Source organism: Anastrepha obliqua, chromosome 1, assembly GCF_027943255.1.
Source record: "Anastrepha obliqua isolate idAnaObli1 chromosome 1, idAnaObli1_1.0, whole genome shotgun sequence".
NCBI classification, from domain to species: domain Eukaryota; kingdom Metazoa; phylum Arthropoda; class Insecta; order Diptera; family Tephritidae; genus Anastrepha; species Anastrepha obliqua.
The window spans coordinates 141,832,727-141,847,643 of NC_072892.1; the positions used below are offsets into that span (position 1 = coordinate 141,832,727).

At 37.7% G+C, this 14,917-nt stretch overlaps 1 protein-coding gene across 1 annotated transcript in view; it reads right to left on the reverse strand.

Moving 5' to 3' along the window:
• Positions 1-4,026: 4,026 nt before the first annotated feature.
• The window catches only part of LOC129237555 (putative uncharacterized protein DDB_G0286901), a 179,671-nt gene continuing 168,780 nt past the window's right edge, over positions 4,027-14,917 (reverse strand). Inside the window, exon 4 of the mRNA XM_054872375.1 lies at positions 4,027-4,199. Within this exon, the coding sequence (XP_054728350.1) occupies positions 4,027-4,199 (173 nt within the window). The remainder of the gene's footprint in view (positions 4,200-14,917) is intronic.

The window sequence follows — 14,917 nt, forward strand, 5'->3', positions numbered from 1 at the left end:
ACGAGTTTAACAAAACGCGCCAGACGTTTCTTTTTCGTGCTAACCGGCGCCAGTTGGACACATCAAGTGAATTCAAGTCCTTCTCCCTCTGTTCTATCCAACGCAGAGGAAACTTTTCTCTTCCTCTGCTACCACCAGCTGGTATCGCATTGAATACTTTCAGAGCCAAACAATGAAGTCGCTGGATTTTTATTCGCTGTACCATGGTTATGTCGTCGGCGGCTGGTGCGTGACTTCTATTTGGAAGACGTAGTCTCGAAACTCCGTGAAACACCAAAATGAAGGAAAAGTTTTTTCTATTGTATTGTAATAGCGGTCGCCCCTCGACAGGCAATGGCAAACCTCCAAATGTATATATGCCATGAAAAAGCTCCTCATAAAAAATTGTTCGGAAACGGCTTAAAACTGTAGGTCCCACCATTTGTGAAACAACATCAAGACGTACGTCACAAGTAGGAGGAACTCGGCCTAACACCCAAAAATGGTGTAAGTGCCAATTGCCCATGTGGTTATAGCGTCCAAAAGCTCATACAAATCAATGTTCCATCGCTTACAATACTCGCCGTAACCAATGTGCACAGGTCCAACAATCTTGTGCATTTTCTTCATTTCAAACACTACAAGGGACGCCTCATCCGATGTTGTCATCGACAAAGCTTCTGCGCCATATAATAGGACGGGCATTATGAGAGCCTTGTAGAGTGTGAGTTTTGTTGTTTGAGAAAGCAATTTACTATTCAAATGCCTACTTAGTTCAAGTACCACTTGTTGACAACAAAGATTATCCGATGGATTTAAGGCTGTCGGTGTCAATACTGGTTCCTAAATAAACGAACTCTTTTACAACCTCGAAATCCTAACTGAGTTGCCAATTGTGTATAAAAATATAATAACTTTATGATTAAAAACATATCTAATTTATGAAATCAACATACCACCTTGATCAAAAAGTTCCCGGGACAACCGCCACGTGACGCTCTAAGCCAACTGCTTTAACACATGGACTGAAAAGTTCCGTGCCTTACACATAGCTGACACTAGTTTAATTGCATTCAACGCATTGGACATCCAAATGAGGCGGTAAAAACAGAAAACATAAAAAAAATCCACAAAGTCGTTTTGAATGATCGAAAACACTGTGCGACAATTTTGGGGTCATCAAAATCAAACCGCACCGGACCTTTTTTTTCTGAAAATATACCTATTCAATAGCAAAACCCTCGCTGGGTTTTTAAAAGTTAGCTCGATTTTTTTTTTTATTGCGTTTTGAAGTTTTCTATTTTCATGAGATTTTGGAGTTTTACCTGTACGCTAAATTTGACTTATAAATCGACCTTTGTTTGATTTAATCGATTTATTTTGTCATAGCTTGATGCAGAAATTTCGTACATGTACAAATAAACTTATTTTGAGAAGAACCTATATCTCAATAGGCAATTTTGAATACCAAAATTTCGAAAAATTGTATGTTTTTACCATTTTTTACTGTAATTATGAAAATAATTAAAATTTCTCACTATTTCTTTTAGCAAAAATGTTGCAAAATGTACTAAAAAAGTCATTTATAAGATAAAAACATAAAACTGAACTTTAAGTTTGTTATTTTCTAAAAAAATTAATTTTTAACAAGATTTATCTTCATAAAAATAATTTTTTTATACTCTGCTTTAAATTTTTTTTTTTAAATATCTAAAAACTCTGTAGGTAAAAATATTAAATAGATTAAGTAAAAAGAATATAGACTTGAATTCTTATATTTTTTTTTTATTAAAATAAAGAATTTTTACGTACTAAAACCTTAGAGACGAGCTCTTTTCGACAATGATTGAATTCCAACATCATCATTATCAGAGTAATCAGATTCATCAGTAAAGAATTCCATGCCTGTCTCTTCTTCTTCTACCTCATATTCTTTTTCCTCCTGGTTACTCCATTTTCCTTCATTTTCTTCCTGGTCGTATTGAAAAATATGTTTACTCCACCAACATATTTCGGCTAGTATGGCACCTGGAGCTCGTTTTTCTCGGTATCTTGACTCAAATGGCATCGCAGTTTGATGGTAGCGCTCTCCTTGCTCATCTGATTCTGTCGACAATTGTTGACTAAAATAGTCCAAATGTTGGTGAAGAAAGTGAATTTTTAGCGACATATGGACCCCAATTTTGGAAAAAGCGGGTGGTTACGTATAAAATTATTTTCATAATTACAGTAAAAAATGGTAAAAACATACAATTTTTCGAAATTTTGGTATTCAAAATTGCGTATTGAGATATAGGTTCTTCTCAAAATAAGTTTATTTGTACATGTACGAAATTTCTGCATCAAGCTATGACAAAATAAATCGATTAAATCAAACAAAGGTCGATTTATAAGTCAAATTTAGCGTACAGGTAAAACTCCAAAATCTCATGAAAATAGAAAACTTCAAAACGCAATAAAAAAAAAAATCGAGCTAACTTTTAAAAACCCAGCGAGGGTTTTGCTATTGAATAGGTATATTTTCAGAAAAAAAAGGTCCGGTGCGGTTTGATTTTTGATGTCGCACTGTGAAAGTGAAGTTGTGTGAGTTAGCTGGCATCGTCAAGATATCAAAAGAACGTCTTAGTTCACATTTCAGTGTGAAAAACCTCTGTACAAAGTGGGTGCCGTGTTTGCATAATGCTTTGTTTCATCAAAACAACGCACCGTGTCACAAGCCAATCAAAACAATGGCAAAACTACATGAGTTGAACTTCGAATTGCTCCACATCCAACGTATTCGTCAGATTTAGCTTCGAGCGACTACAGGCTGTTCTCAGACCTTAAAATAATGCTCACAGATAAGAAATTTCGCTTGAACGCAGATGTTATCGCGGAAACTGAAGGCCTACGAGTATTTTGAGGCAAAAGGTAAATCGTTCCACAAAAGTGGCATTGATATCTTAGAGCAACGCTGAATGATTGCGATATTCTTGATGGAAATTACGTTGATGAATAAAACTAATTTTGAATTAACAAAAAAAAACGTGTTTTCTTTGTTAGGCCCGGGACTTTTCAGTCCATGTGTTATTCATGAAAAAATACTGCTGTGTATCACAGTGCGAATTCAGCAGTTGTAATTTGTACATTTGTATGTTACTTTTTCATTTCTGTATATTTTACATCAGCAAACCCCAGCAAATACCCAACAACAGCCGCTTGTTTCACATACATACGTACGTGCATATATTGAAGGGGCAAGCACCACATTCGAAATGCCACATATCACTGTTCGTGTACTTACTAAATTTGCTTGTTTAAGTTTGTATGTGCCCACAAATGTATCCAGCATCCCAATGACCAAATGGCTCATTCAGTGGTCTCGTAAATACCCACAGACTCGCGTAGCAAAGATAGAAGACAACAAAAACAACGAAAAACGTGAGAGTGCGACTAAAATGGGAAGGAGAAGTGTGGAGCGTTTCCACCCATACATTTGCGCGCACACACACACGAGTTTGCAACCGCGCATGATCGCTTTCATTGTTCCAGCACATACGAATGTGTGTGTGTGTGTGTAAGTGTGTAAAAACAAAGTGAAAAAGGCATAGAAAAAACGTATTTAATTTGAGGCAAACTAGCAATGATTAGGCACATCCGGTTTACTAACCGAAAAACTGTGCTCGTATGCGGCGCAACGCACAAACACTCACGCGGGCGCATACATGCCAACACATACATATGACCGTACGTATGTACGCGTGTATGTGTGCCTGGATAAATGTTACCCGAATGAAGATAAAGTTAATGGCAATGATGCTGCTGTTGATGTTGCTGCTGCTACCATTGCTTCAGAGATTTTTGCTGCTAAAAAGTTGTTGTTGCAGCTACTGTGACCGCTGTTGCTTATTTGTAATTTTTGTGAGACTATTGATTCTGCTGGTAGTTGTAGATGATACTATTGTTGTTGTTGATAATAGCACAAGATGAAGTGGTAGTGGTGGTGGTGGTGGCGTTATTGCTCGCGTTATTGCGTTACTAAGCTCCACTCGTACATATATGTGTGTATTACTGTTGTTGTTGTTGTCTTAAGCGCAGCCTATAATGACGGTGTTTGTTTGAACTACTACTCCCGGCCGGCTCCTTTCCTTCGTTCTCGCCAACAATGTTGAACGCCTTCTGGCTGTGATCATTAATGATGTTGCTGTGGCTACTGTATTGCGCGTTGCTTTGTTGATGATCTTACGAATGGACAAACATAAAAACATTCGTACACATTCATTCTGCTATGCTGCCCCTTTGAGTGAGTGACTAGCAGGCTGGCCATTTGGCTATTAAACATATGTATGTATATGTGAGTACACATAGACTACACACACACACATACAAACATGCATACATACATACATACCTGCCAGTCTAGCTTTAATCATCATCATTATCTGGCTCATCAATGTTGCCGCAATCAGTTGCAGTGGCCAGCCAGTGCTGGTAGCAATGCAAAAGCGACAGAAATGTAAGGTAGAAATTATGGCTGTAGTAAATATTGCAAATTTTTCTTGGTTGCAAGTATTTTGGTTAATAAAGCTTAATAAACTTTTCTATGCAAAAATGTTTTTGCCACCTAAGTATTGCGGTGTTTTATGTGCGCCTATCACGCGAAGTCTATGGAATTGAATCAAGCCGCTAATTTCTTAAAAACTTTGGTTTAAAACTAACCTCGTCAAGCCGACAAATAAAAAATGGTTAAAAAAATCCATTCATGGGAGAGCATGGGGCCGCAATAACTACCAACTAATGTGAGCAAATGCGGTTGGTGACACCTATCCCTCCGAAATGTCAACCTCACCTTCATGTGGTACCTCCTGTTTAAAACGAACGAGGCTCTGGCGTCCAATCATAGGCGGTGTAACCTTAAAACCTTCAGCAGAGGAAATGCTGTAGGTACCCAAGCAATTGCACTGCTGTCTGAAGGATCAGCTGGCAACCGCGGCACCAGAATCGAATGCCCAATTACTTGCCAATCTTAAAACAACCTGCTTACAGAAACCAAAACAAACTCGTCCTTCGTAGACAATATGATTACTTAACAAGAGCCCCTATTGAGTGGAATCCCCATGGAAACCGTAGACGAGGAAGGCCATTGAACACTTGGGGACGATTGTAGGATTTGAAAACGCGCGCCGTGAATTTAACCTGGAATGAAGCTAAGAGACTGGCGCAGAGCAAATTTTAATGGAAGGAATTTGTCGTGGCCCTTTGTTTCTCACTGGAACCATAGGAAATTATAATAATAGGCGAACATGACAAATCTGGCAAAAATTAAAATACCAAATCATCTCATTATTTTGCAGCGTCTTCTAATTCGATACGTGTCTAGAATTATCAGTGCTCACAGCCCACTCCAATGACATCTTTCTTTTACTATATTTACTTTAAACGCATGAGGTCTTATTATGTTTCCCAATGGATTCAAAATGGGGTGTTTAACTCACCTTTATGAAATGGAATACAATTTTAAGTATCTGCAGAACGCATTAAAGGGGTACCAGAAATTCTAGAAAAGCTACATTCATGGGTCTCTTATTCAAAAATGACAAACGATTAGCTAAAGTTAGGTTAGATTAACTTTCTGATCAACAGCCTTTAGTGTCAACAAGACATAAAAATCGAGCAAATAAAGGGTTTTCCAACAACAGGTGTTACAGGTGAATGGATTGCGCTACGATTTTTTATGGCCGCAATTGGAATATATTGAACTGGACAACGTTTGTTTTCAACAAGACGGCACTACGTGCCACACAAGCAACGAAACCATTGATCTTTTACGGGAAAAGTTTTCGGACCATGCTATCTCTCGAAGAGGTGATCACAATTTGCCACCGAGCTCTTGTGATTTAACACCTTGTGGCTTTTTTCTTTGAGGCCACGTGAAAGAGAAGGTCTATGCCAACAGCCCAGGGTCAATTCAAGACCTCAAAGATGGAATTCGTGAGGCTGTCGAGAACTTAGGGCAGCCACTTTGCAATTCGGTTATGGAAAATTTCATGAAAAGGATATTGTCCTGTAAGCGTGGTGGGCATTTGCCTTATGTTATTTTCCACTATTAACGGCATACCTTCCTCTTTATAATGAAATAAACATCCGATCATTTATATTAAAAAATAGCATTTTTCTTTGAATATCAAAATAGCACCTCTTTTTGGAAAACCCTTTAGCAAAGATAATGGAATTGATAGCCATCTTTGTTGATCTTTGCCTTTGTTGTTTTATCTGTTTCGACTTTAAACCCACTTTCGACAAGGTGCAAAGCGATTTTGAACTTCATGTCATTCGATTAAGGCGACGGAGTTTATAAGCCTCTATTGCCATTGTCTGCTGCCATCATTTCCTGTGACAGACTGCGTCATTTGACGCAACAGTTTCAACTAAAGCGACTAAAGTTTCAACAATCAATCGAAATTCGTTTCGCCACACTTCGGCACATCACGTCATCGGTGATCCACGACAGCAGAATTCTGCTCGCTCATTGTTATATCCCGACTTCACTGGGGTTCTTTGTATTTTTTTATTTATCTAAAATTTAGAAATTTGTTTACCACTTACCCCGTTACATTTAATGGAAAATAATATTGATTGTCTTAAAAGTCCAAAATACGTCATTCATAGTTGTACTCACCTAAAACAAGAAAAAAATATTGTTACTACAATTCGAAATGTTTCTATGGAAATACAATATAACATTGAAGTATTTATATATTTAAATTATTTGGACTATTACTTAGGCATATTGACATGTACATACGTGCAAGGAGAAATCCAAAATAAAATATAAACTGGTGTCATAAAAATGTTCGTCGCCCCCTGCGGGTCGGGGAAAAGAATACATCCGCGGTAAGACATGACTGTCGTAAGAAGCGACTAAAGTTGGGCAGGAGAGGAAGGGGTTCGGCCTCATATAACCCGAGTACCTCCAGCGGCAGGGCTGAAAAGCTCATTAGGATCGAGATCAGTAAGACCCTGATTTCGGTATACTGGAAAATAATGCTACAATCGCCTCCATCCCGTTAAAACTCTGGCAAGCTTTCGGGTACGTTCCTTACACGTCACCATTAAGCTGGTGGTGCAGGCTCGGTTGAGAAATCCTGACTAGTTCCTGTCCTCGCTCTGAACTCTATTGCTCATGAAGCGTAGAGTCAATCCTCGCATGGCCTCCCTGCTCGTATAGATAACCATGGAGACACTTAGGGAAACTGCACTTTCGTGTAAGGATAGCGGCCTGAAGTCGGGACTCAAAAGAATTTGTTATGAATACCCAAAACAAAAAAGATGAGGAAGATGGAGGAAGATGCAATCTCCCAATGTAAGCTGGTGATAAGGTCTATGCAGCAGACATTCAGACCTCAAAAGAACACTAACAACGAAGTCAAAGCTGGAGTATCTAAAATAGCTGTGCTGCTGGATGTAACGCTGAACTACAGGCGTTTCTGAAAGGCAGCAGAAGACGGAAGGGCGCTCTCGAACACGCGAAAAAACACTGCCATCCAGCAAATAACAGATACTCCCACCTCTGCGACGACAAACGCGAAGCGAATGGCAATCAACCTGGCTGCCCCTGAGAGCTGTAAGAAAGCCAGCGCAAATGGACCAACAGGCAACAAAAACGGACCCCCTGAGAGAACGGATGAAGACTGGCAGACAGTTACTAAGAGGGGCAACCAAAAAAAAAACCGATGGAGAATCTAGCCGAACCAAGCAAAAGGAGCAAGCCGCTAACACAGCACGCCAAGCCAGAAGCTGTTGTGATAAAACCCGCAGAAGGTCATAGCTATGCAGATGTGCTGAAGGACTTGTGCGTGAGATTACGACTGATGAATCAGTCAAAGTAAGGTCCATCAGAAAAACGAAGGTTGACCCATACGTTTCGAATTTGATAGTGGGGAAAAAAACACGCCAGAGTTCGTGGATCAGCTGAAAGATTTGTGACATTTGGCTCAGTGGAAGCGAAATTTTTGCATCTAAAGTGTCAGTATGTTTGTGTCATCGGTACAAAAATAAGTTTCAAACAAAGAGCTAATATCAAATTTTGTTTTAAAATCGGTGAAACGTTTACCGAAATATTTGAATTGATGAAAAAAGTTTATGATGATGATTGTCTATCTCGCGCAAGAGTCCATGAGTGGTGTACGCGTTTATAGATGGTTGTGAGCACATAAATGACAATGAACATACGGGCCGCCCAAAATCAGTAATCACCGAACACGCCATTGAAATAGTTCGTAAATTTATCAAAAATGAACCGAAATCATTGCTAATATTTATGGAATCGGAGTTGAGTATCTTCAAAACATCGATTTATCGCATTTTAACTAACCACTTGGGCGTACGAAAGGTCTGTGCACAAATTCGAAAGGTCTCATTAAAGAAGCAAGAACTTCCTTTACTACATTGTAACTGGTGATAAAACGCAGTGTTTCCAACATGAACCTGAAACTAAACGTCAAAGTGCCGAATGAAATGCTCCAGACGAGCCACTTCCCAAAAAATCGCGTTTGGAGAAGTCAAAAATCAAGTCAAGTCAATCAATCTATCCTGGCGTTTTGAAGCGTTTGTTGTCGAATAGGCGCCTTGGATACCGCGAAAGAGGAAACTGGCGCTTATTGCATGATAATGCACCATCTCATCCGCACACTCCTAACCATCCCAGCACCACCTCTCCCCGCCCTCTCCCTGCATCCCATCGGTCTTTCTCTCTCGCCTCACCCCTTCATAATGGTATCACAAAGGACGAATTTTTCTTCGTCCAAGTGTACCCATTCCCTGGGCAACCATACCAACCTAACCTAACCTAACCATCTCATTGATCCACTCTTGTGATTGATTTTTTGACCAGAAATCGCATTTTAACCATCAATCACTTACCGTATTCGTCTGATATGGCTCGCTGTGACTCCTATCTATTCGGAAAATTGCATTTGGCCATGAAAAGAAAACGTTTTGCGTCCGTAGATACCATCCAAAAGAATTGTACCGACATTCTGAAGGACATTCCGGTCAATGACCAGAAACGCTTTTTCGAAAAGCTTGTAGATCGCGCAAAGCAGTGCATCGATGCCAGAGGGGACTATTTTGAATAAATAAACTCGAAGTTATCAAAGCAAAGCTCCTGTCCTTTCTATTTCAGCTCAGTCTTGTTTATTTTGGACTTCACCTTGTATGTATGTATGTATCAAACAAAGTTTTTATTTACACTTTTGTTTGTAAGTATTCAGATAAAATAAATTCAAAATGAATTTTTGAATTTAATTTATTCAAAGACATCAGATAATATTGTATTATATAATAAAATGCTTGTATTTTATTCACATAACGAAACATTTTATTAGAAATAGGCTTTGCGTTCTTATGAAAAAATATATGGGGAAACTATCTTGGACTTTAGAAAACTATAATAGCAAATTCATAAAAATGAGTTATTGAATGATCAGTTAGTTGGTTGGTTGAATTATATGGTTTATGTACTAGTGTGAACTATATTTTTGTATAGAATTAATTGAAATTAAAAGATAAATAAATAAGAAGTCAAAATTTATCGATATGTGGTGCACACTTTCCTTTGACGCCGACAGTATGCACGTGCATATATTTAGCTTAGTTTTGTCAAAATTGAATTTTTAATCTTTTTTAATTCCAGTGATTTGGGGGATTTTCGTTTAAAGCAACAATGGCAATGTGGTCAAGAAGTAAGCCTCTAAAGATAGCGAGGTGCAAATATCTTTATCTGATTTGGATGATCAAATAATAATTTTAATGACGATATCAGTATCCCACGGGGGTAAATTTCACTCAATCACTTTTATCAGCAAATCAGTAAATTTAGACCTCCATCAATTTGGTGCACACCAATTACTGAGGACGTACATGATGGAAAGTATAATGAGATGGCGCCTATCGTGATACCGTTACTTTGCTCTCAGCTAATTTCACAATGAGTTACGTGATTTTAGCACCAGTATGGCCAGATTACCATTTTCGTAACTTGATTTAGCATTTTTTTTTGTTATTTAGTCTCGGAGTTTTAATTCTTTCTTCATGACATTTTTCTAGCCTGTTATAATTAAAAGTAAAGTTTATAATTTTGTAAAATATATTTTTTTTTTAAATTACTTCAATAATTCACTCAGTTTTATTTAGCTTTACTTTTTTTAACATCTGGTGACATTGCCCGCGCTTGCAGTTATTGTTGCTGTTCTTCTGCTTTTAGCAGTCAAATCTCTCTCTCGCTACTGCAGTGTTGCCCAGCTTTGGATATAAAAACGCACTAAAATGCCCATTTAAAGAAAATAAAATACCAAATTTGTATTGAATTACATAGCGAACTTTGTATGCGTGACAAATTGTCTTTAAAATGTGCGTTTTTTTAAATAAATGGTTTATCGATTTATACAATTTAATTTATGAGTTTTTTTGTTAAAAGAAACTCTTTTGTTAAGGGAACGACTTATTTGGTATATTTCAGATTATGTTACAAAATAGAGTACTCTTTTTGAAAAAATGTCGTTATGGTTTCTTCAGTATTTTCTGGTATTTTTTTGCTTATTTTAACTATGAATACACATCTTGATGCCCTTTGTCCCACTAAGGATTGAGGACCGGAAGAAATGATTACATATCTTTGGTTTTAATTCGCATTCAGTAAATTCAAACGCTTTTTTTAAATAAAAGGTAAAAAGATTTTCAATATTAAGAAGAGTTGAGAGAAGAACATTTAATATTCTTGCATATCCTTAAAAGGAGCAAAAAATTAAATTTTCACTTTCAAAATATCAAACTTTATAAGAATCAAAAAATTTGCATTAGCACTAAAACCTTCTCAGAGTGACTTTTTTGAACATTCTTTTGTTTAATAATACAGTTTTTTTCTAACTTACAGTTTCAGTATCTTCAAATCATAAACAAAAAGAAACAAACACCAAACATAAAAATTTTCGTATTTTGGGGAAAAAGCACTAAATTTATTGTGAAAAGCCAATTGTTGGCAACACTGCAAAACTTGGCAAACGTGACGTCACGTACTCTCTGATGGGCGCAATCTTGTTTCTATCATTCTTGGAGGACGTACTGCATGAAGTCGAAAACTAAAATGGGCATTACTGAAATACTGCCGACGACATATTTCCAGATGCCAGAAATAAGCAAACTACAACCCATCAAATATTTTGTGGGGTGACTCACACCCCAATGTATCTAACGAAAGTTAAAAATTTAACGAGATTGCCGTCTTCGATTTGTTTCTAATAATAATTTTCTACCATTTATGCTAAGCAAATCTATGTAAGAGTTTAGACATTATACAGCGTGGCGCAAATTTAATCAGCCTATCGGAAGGTTTATAATTTTTGCGCATAGAATGGCGTCTAGAAACTTATAAGCAATGGAGCGCGTATAGGTCAGAGTAAGGAATTTCATCGCTCAAAATAATAAATATTATTAAATAAAAAAGTTATTCAAAAACGAAATTGGATGATTCATTTGGCGCCATATTGTAGAAAAATGTCATCACCATCCTTTCATCGATTCAAACCTGAACCACAAGCCATTTAGCATGCGATAGCTTTCGCCTCTTTGCACTCCATTCTCCGGCACTGTTTCGGTTAATATTTGTTGTTTTTGCTACGGAACGTTTTACTTCGTTTTGCCATTTTCATGCGCACTGCATAATTTTACAAAAAAATGCAAACATATTTACATATCCATGCATGTACATATGTTTGTATGCGTGTGTGTGTGTGTGCGTATGAATGTAGGTGTACTCTATTGTATTTATGAGCGTAATTAGCCACAATTATAAGCATTTAGGCATATTATTGCTGTTTACATCCAATTTAATATGATCGATTGTGGTTTTGTTGTTGTTGTTGGCGATTGTGGTGTCATTGCCGTTAGCCGATGAAGTGCTTCTCCATTAGTTGCATTCGATTGCACTGCTGGCTTGATGATAATCAATTAAATTGCAATTTATTGATGTGTCCCCATGCATATCTGCGGTTTGAAGTGAAATTGACCCCAGCTTTTCATTTCACAAAATAAGTGTGTGCGCGTACAAACATACATACACACATACATACATACATTTTTATGCATATGGCAGTATCCACATATTCGCTAGTATGTAAACTAATTGCAATGAATTATGCTTATTAAAAGCAAAAACAAAAAAGCTAAGCTACTGAAGCCGAGCTAAAATTGGATATGTATGTGTGTGTTTGTGTGTGTATGTAAGTACACATTAATGGCCGCATTGAGCATCATCTCGAGTTATAATTGATGATCGCATAAAGCGATCGTTGAACCTCAGCCAATGGAATAGACCATCGAGCTGTGAAGCTTTCGAGGTTAGTCTAGATTTTCTTGAATGAAATTATTATTTAGCGCCAAGATTCTTTAAAATAAAATTAGCTCAGGGAAAGGAAGCAAATCGCCAAAAATATGAAAACTGCCACTGCCTAGGATAGATTAACAAATAAAAAAGAGTTGACAACTTTCTAAAGCTTAAAACGACGCGCAAAAACTTGTATCTATTGCAATGCCATGGGACGAGAAAATCGCTGCTATGAACCCCATTGCATATTGGGCCAAAAATTTACTGTCTACTAAATTTGAAATATTCTTGAGAGCCTGATATTATGAAGCTAAGTACGCGAATCTCAATCATACGAAAACAGAAGAGTAAGAGAATGATTTTGTGTTCCCACGGCAGTTGGTTCTACGTTACCGTAACGACCCGGATGTATATCCGTCCAAGGATTGCCACTTCAGCAGCATTCTCCGTATGCCCATGCTGCTACAACAACAATGATTTTGTGTTTTTTTAAGGATATAATCTCTCCACAGGATTTTAGCTCTCTTAGCTATCGGAGTTCTCAAATTTTCTTCATACTCGAGTAAACAATATCCGGAGTACCAGGACACTAGCGTAGTTATTTTTTGAACGGTTCAACATTTCTAGTGCATCAACTCGGAATTGTGCAGGGTTACATTGAGATGTTCGAGCAAATCTTGTTTTGATTATTTAACAGAGATGTGCTAGATTAATTGACTGAATTTTTAAACTCCACTTTACGGGCTGGATTTTAAGAAATAAGAGGCTTTCTATTCAGATCGCTTCCATGAAAATTTCGCAACTGTTTTTGCCTTTATGTTAGCGACTTTTCATAGCTAAATGTCACAATCTCTGACCATATCAACCAGCCGTCCAAACTTCACCCCGTGAAAGTCAAAAAACTTAAGGAAGCAGTCTTGACAGTGCTAAGGAACTACATAACCCTCACACCAAACCGTTTTGAGTCATTTCTGAAAGCTTCAAGTTCCCCCTTTCTCATTCATTAATGGGTTGCATGATTTACTTCCATTTTTTTGCAGAACTTCAAGTTTTCGTACTACTATTTTGACGAACTTATGTATACAGATAAACTAAAGTCAGCTGAACAACGCTCATCCACACTTTTTGTACGTGATAGAAAATGTCACACAATCGCCTGGTGTGATCACAAAAGGTTTGAGAGAAGAAAACGCTACCCTATGAATATACCCAGAGAAGAAAAAGAAAATTCGACAGCCTGACACAGGACGAAATACCTAAATGCGGCATTATTGCGAGAAAAGAAAACACCGTAAGATTTAGTCAACTTGGCTCTCACTTCTTTGCTGAACTGCTCTCGCTGATATATTAGGCCCAGATATTAGCCACCTGACTAATTTCATCAGCAGCACTAAGCGATTATGTACTTATATATGTATACAGGGTGTCCGAAGGCAGAATTAGGAATTAAAAACCAAATTAAAAAGGTTTATCTCGATAACTCTTACAAAGAAGACAAGTGCGGATTTTATGTTTTTAAATTAAAACTCTTTTAATCTGGTATCCGTCGATTAAACTCATGTACTACTGTGGGCAAAAAGTAGGGTGAATTTATTTGTCAAACTTCGCGGGATTAAAATTTTGCTCTAGTTATTTTTTTCATGAGTTGGCAGCACTGTTAATAACATCTGGGCCAACTTTCATGTGAATGTCATTATCAGTAATATATTTACGTTTGTGTTTACCAAACGACCAAGAGTGCATTTTTCGATTTTTACAATGTCTGATTTGACTGAGCAGAATAGTGCCATCAAATTTTGTTTGCGGAATGAAATTTCGGCTGCGGAAACGTTTAGCATGTTGCAGAAGGCATTTGGTGATTCGACCATGTCACAGAAAAATGTTTATAAGTGGTACAAAGACTTCAAGCGCTCCGAACGACCATCGACGTCAACAGATGACCAACACGTCAATAAAGTGAAGGAGTTAGTGCTCAAAAATCGTCGGTTGACTGTTAAAGACCTTACTGATATGATCGGAATATCAGAAGGATCTGTGAAAACCATTTTGAAAGACCATTTGCCTACGAAAAGTCAAATCTCGTTTGGTACCGAAAACTCAATTTCTTGGGAAAAAGTCGTCGCGTTGATGTGTGTGAAACAATGCTTTCAGACTATCAGGACAAGCTCAAATGCATCGTTACGGAAGATGAGACTTGGATTTATGCTTACGACCCTGAAACAACCGTCCAATCAAGCGAATATCGTGCTAAAGGCGAGGCCAGACCGAAAAGAGCACGTCAAAGTCGTTCAAAAATAAAGGTCATGATGACAGTTTTTTTCGATTTTCGTGGTGTGGTGCACTATGAATTCCTTCCACCTGGCCAAACTGTTAATAAGGAGTATTATTTGAGCGTTATGCGTCGTTTATGTGAAGCAATTCGCCTAAAAAGACCAGAATTATGGGCCAACAACTCTTGGTTTTTGCATTACGATAATGCACCGTCTCACACTGCAGTCGTTCTTCCTGACCATTTCGCCAAAAATTCCACGCATATCGTTCCGAAACCATCTTATTCGCCTGATTTGGCTCCGTGTG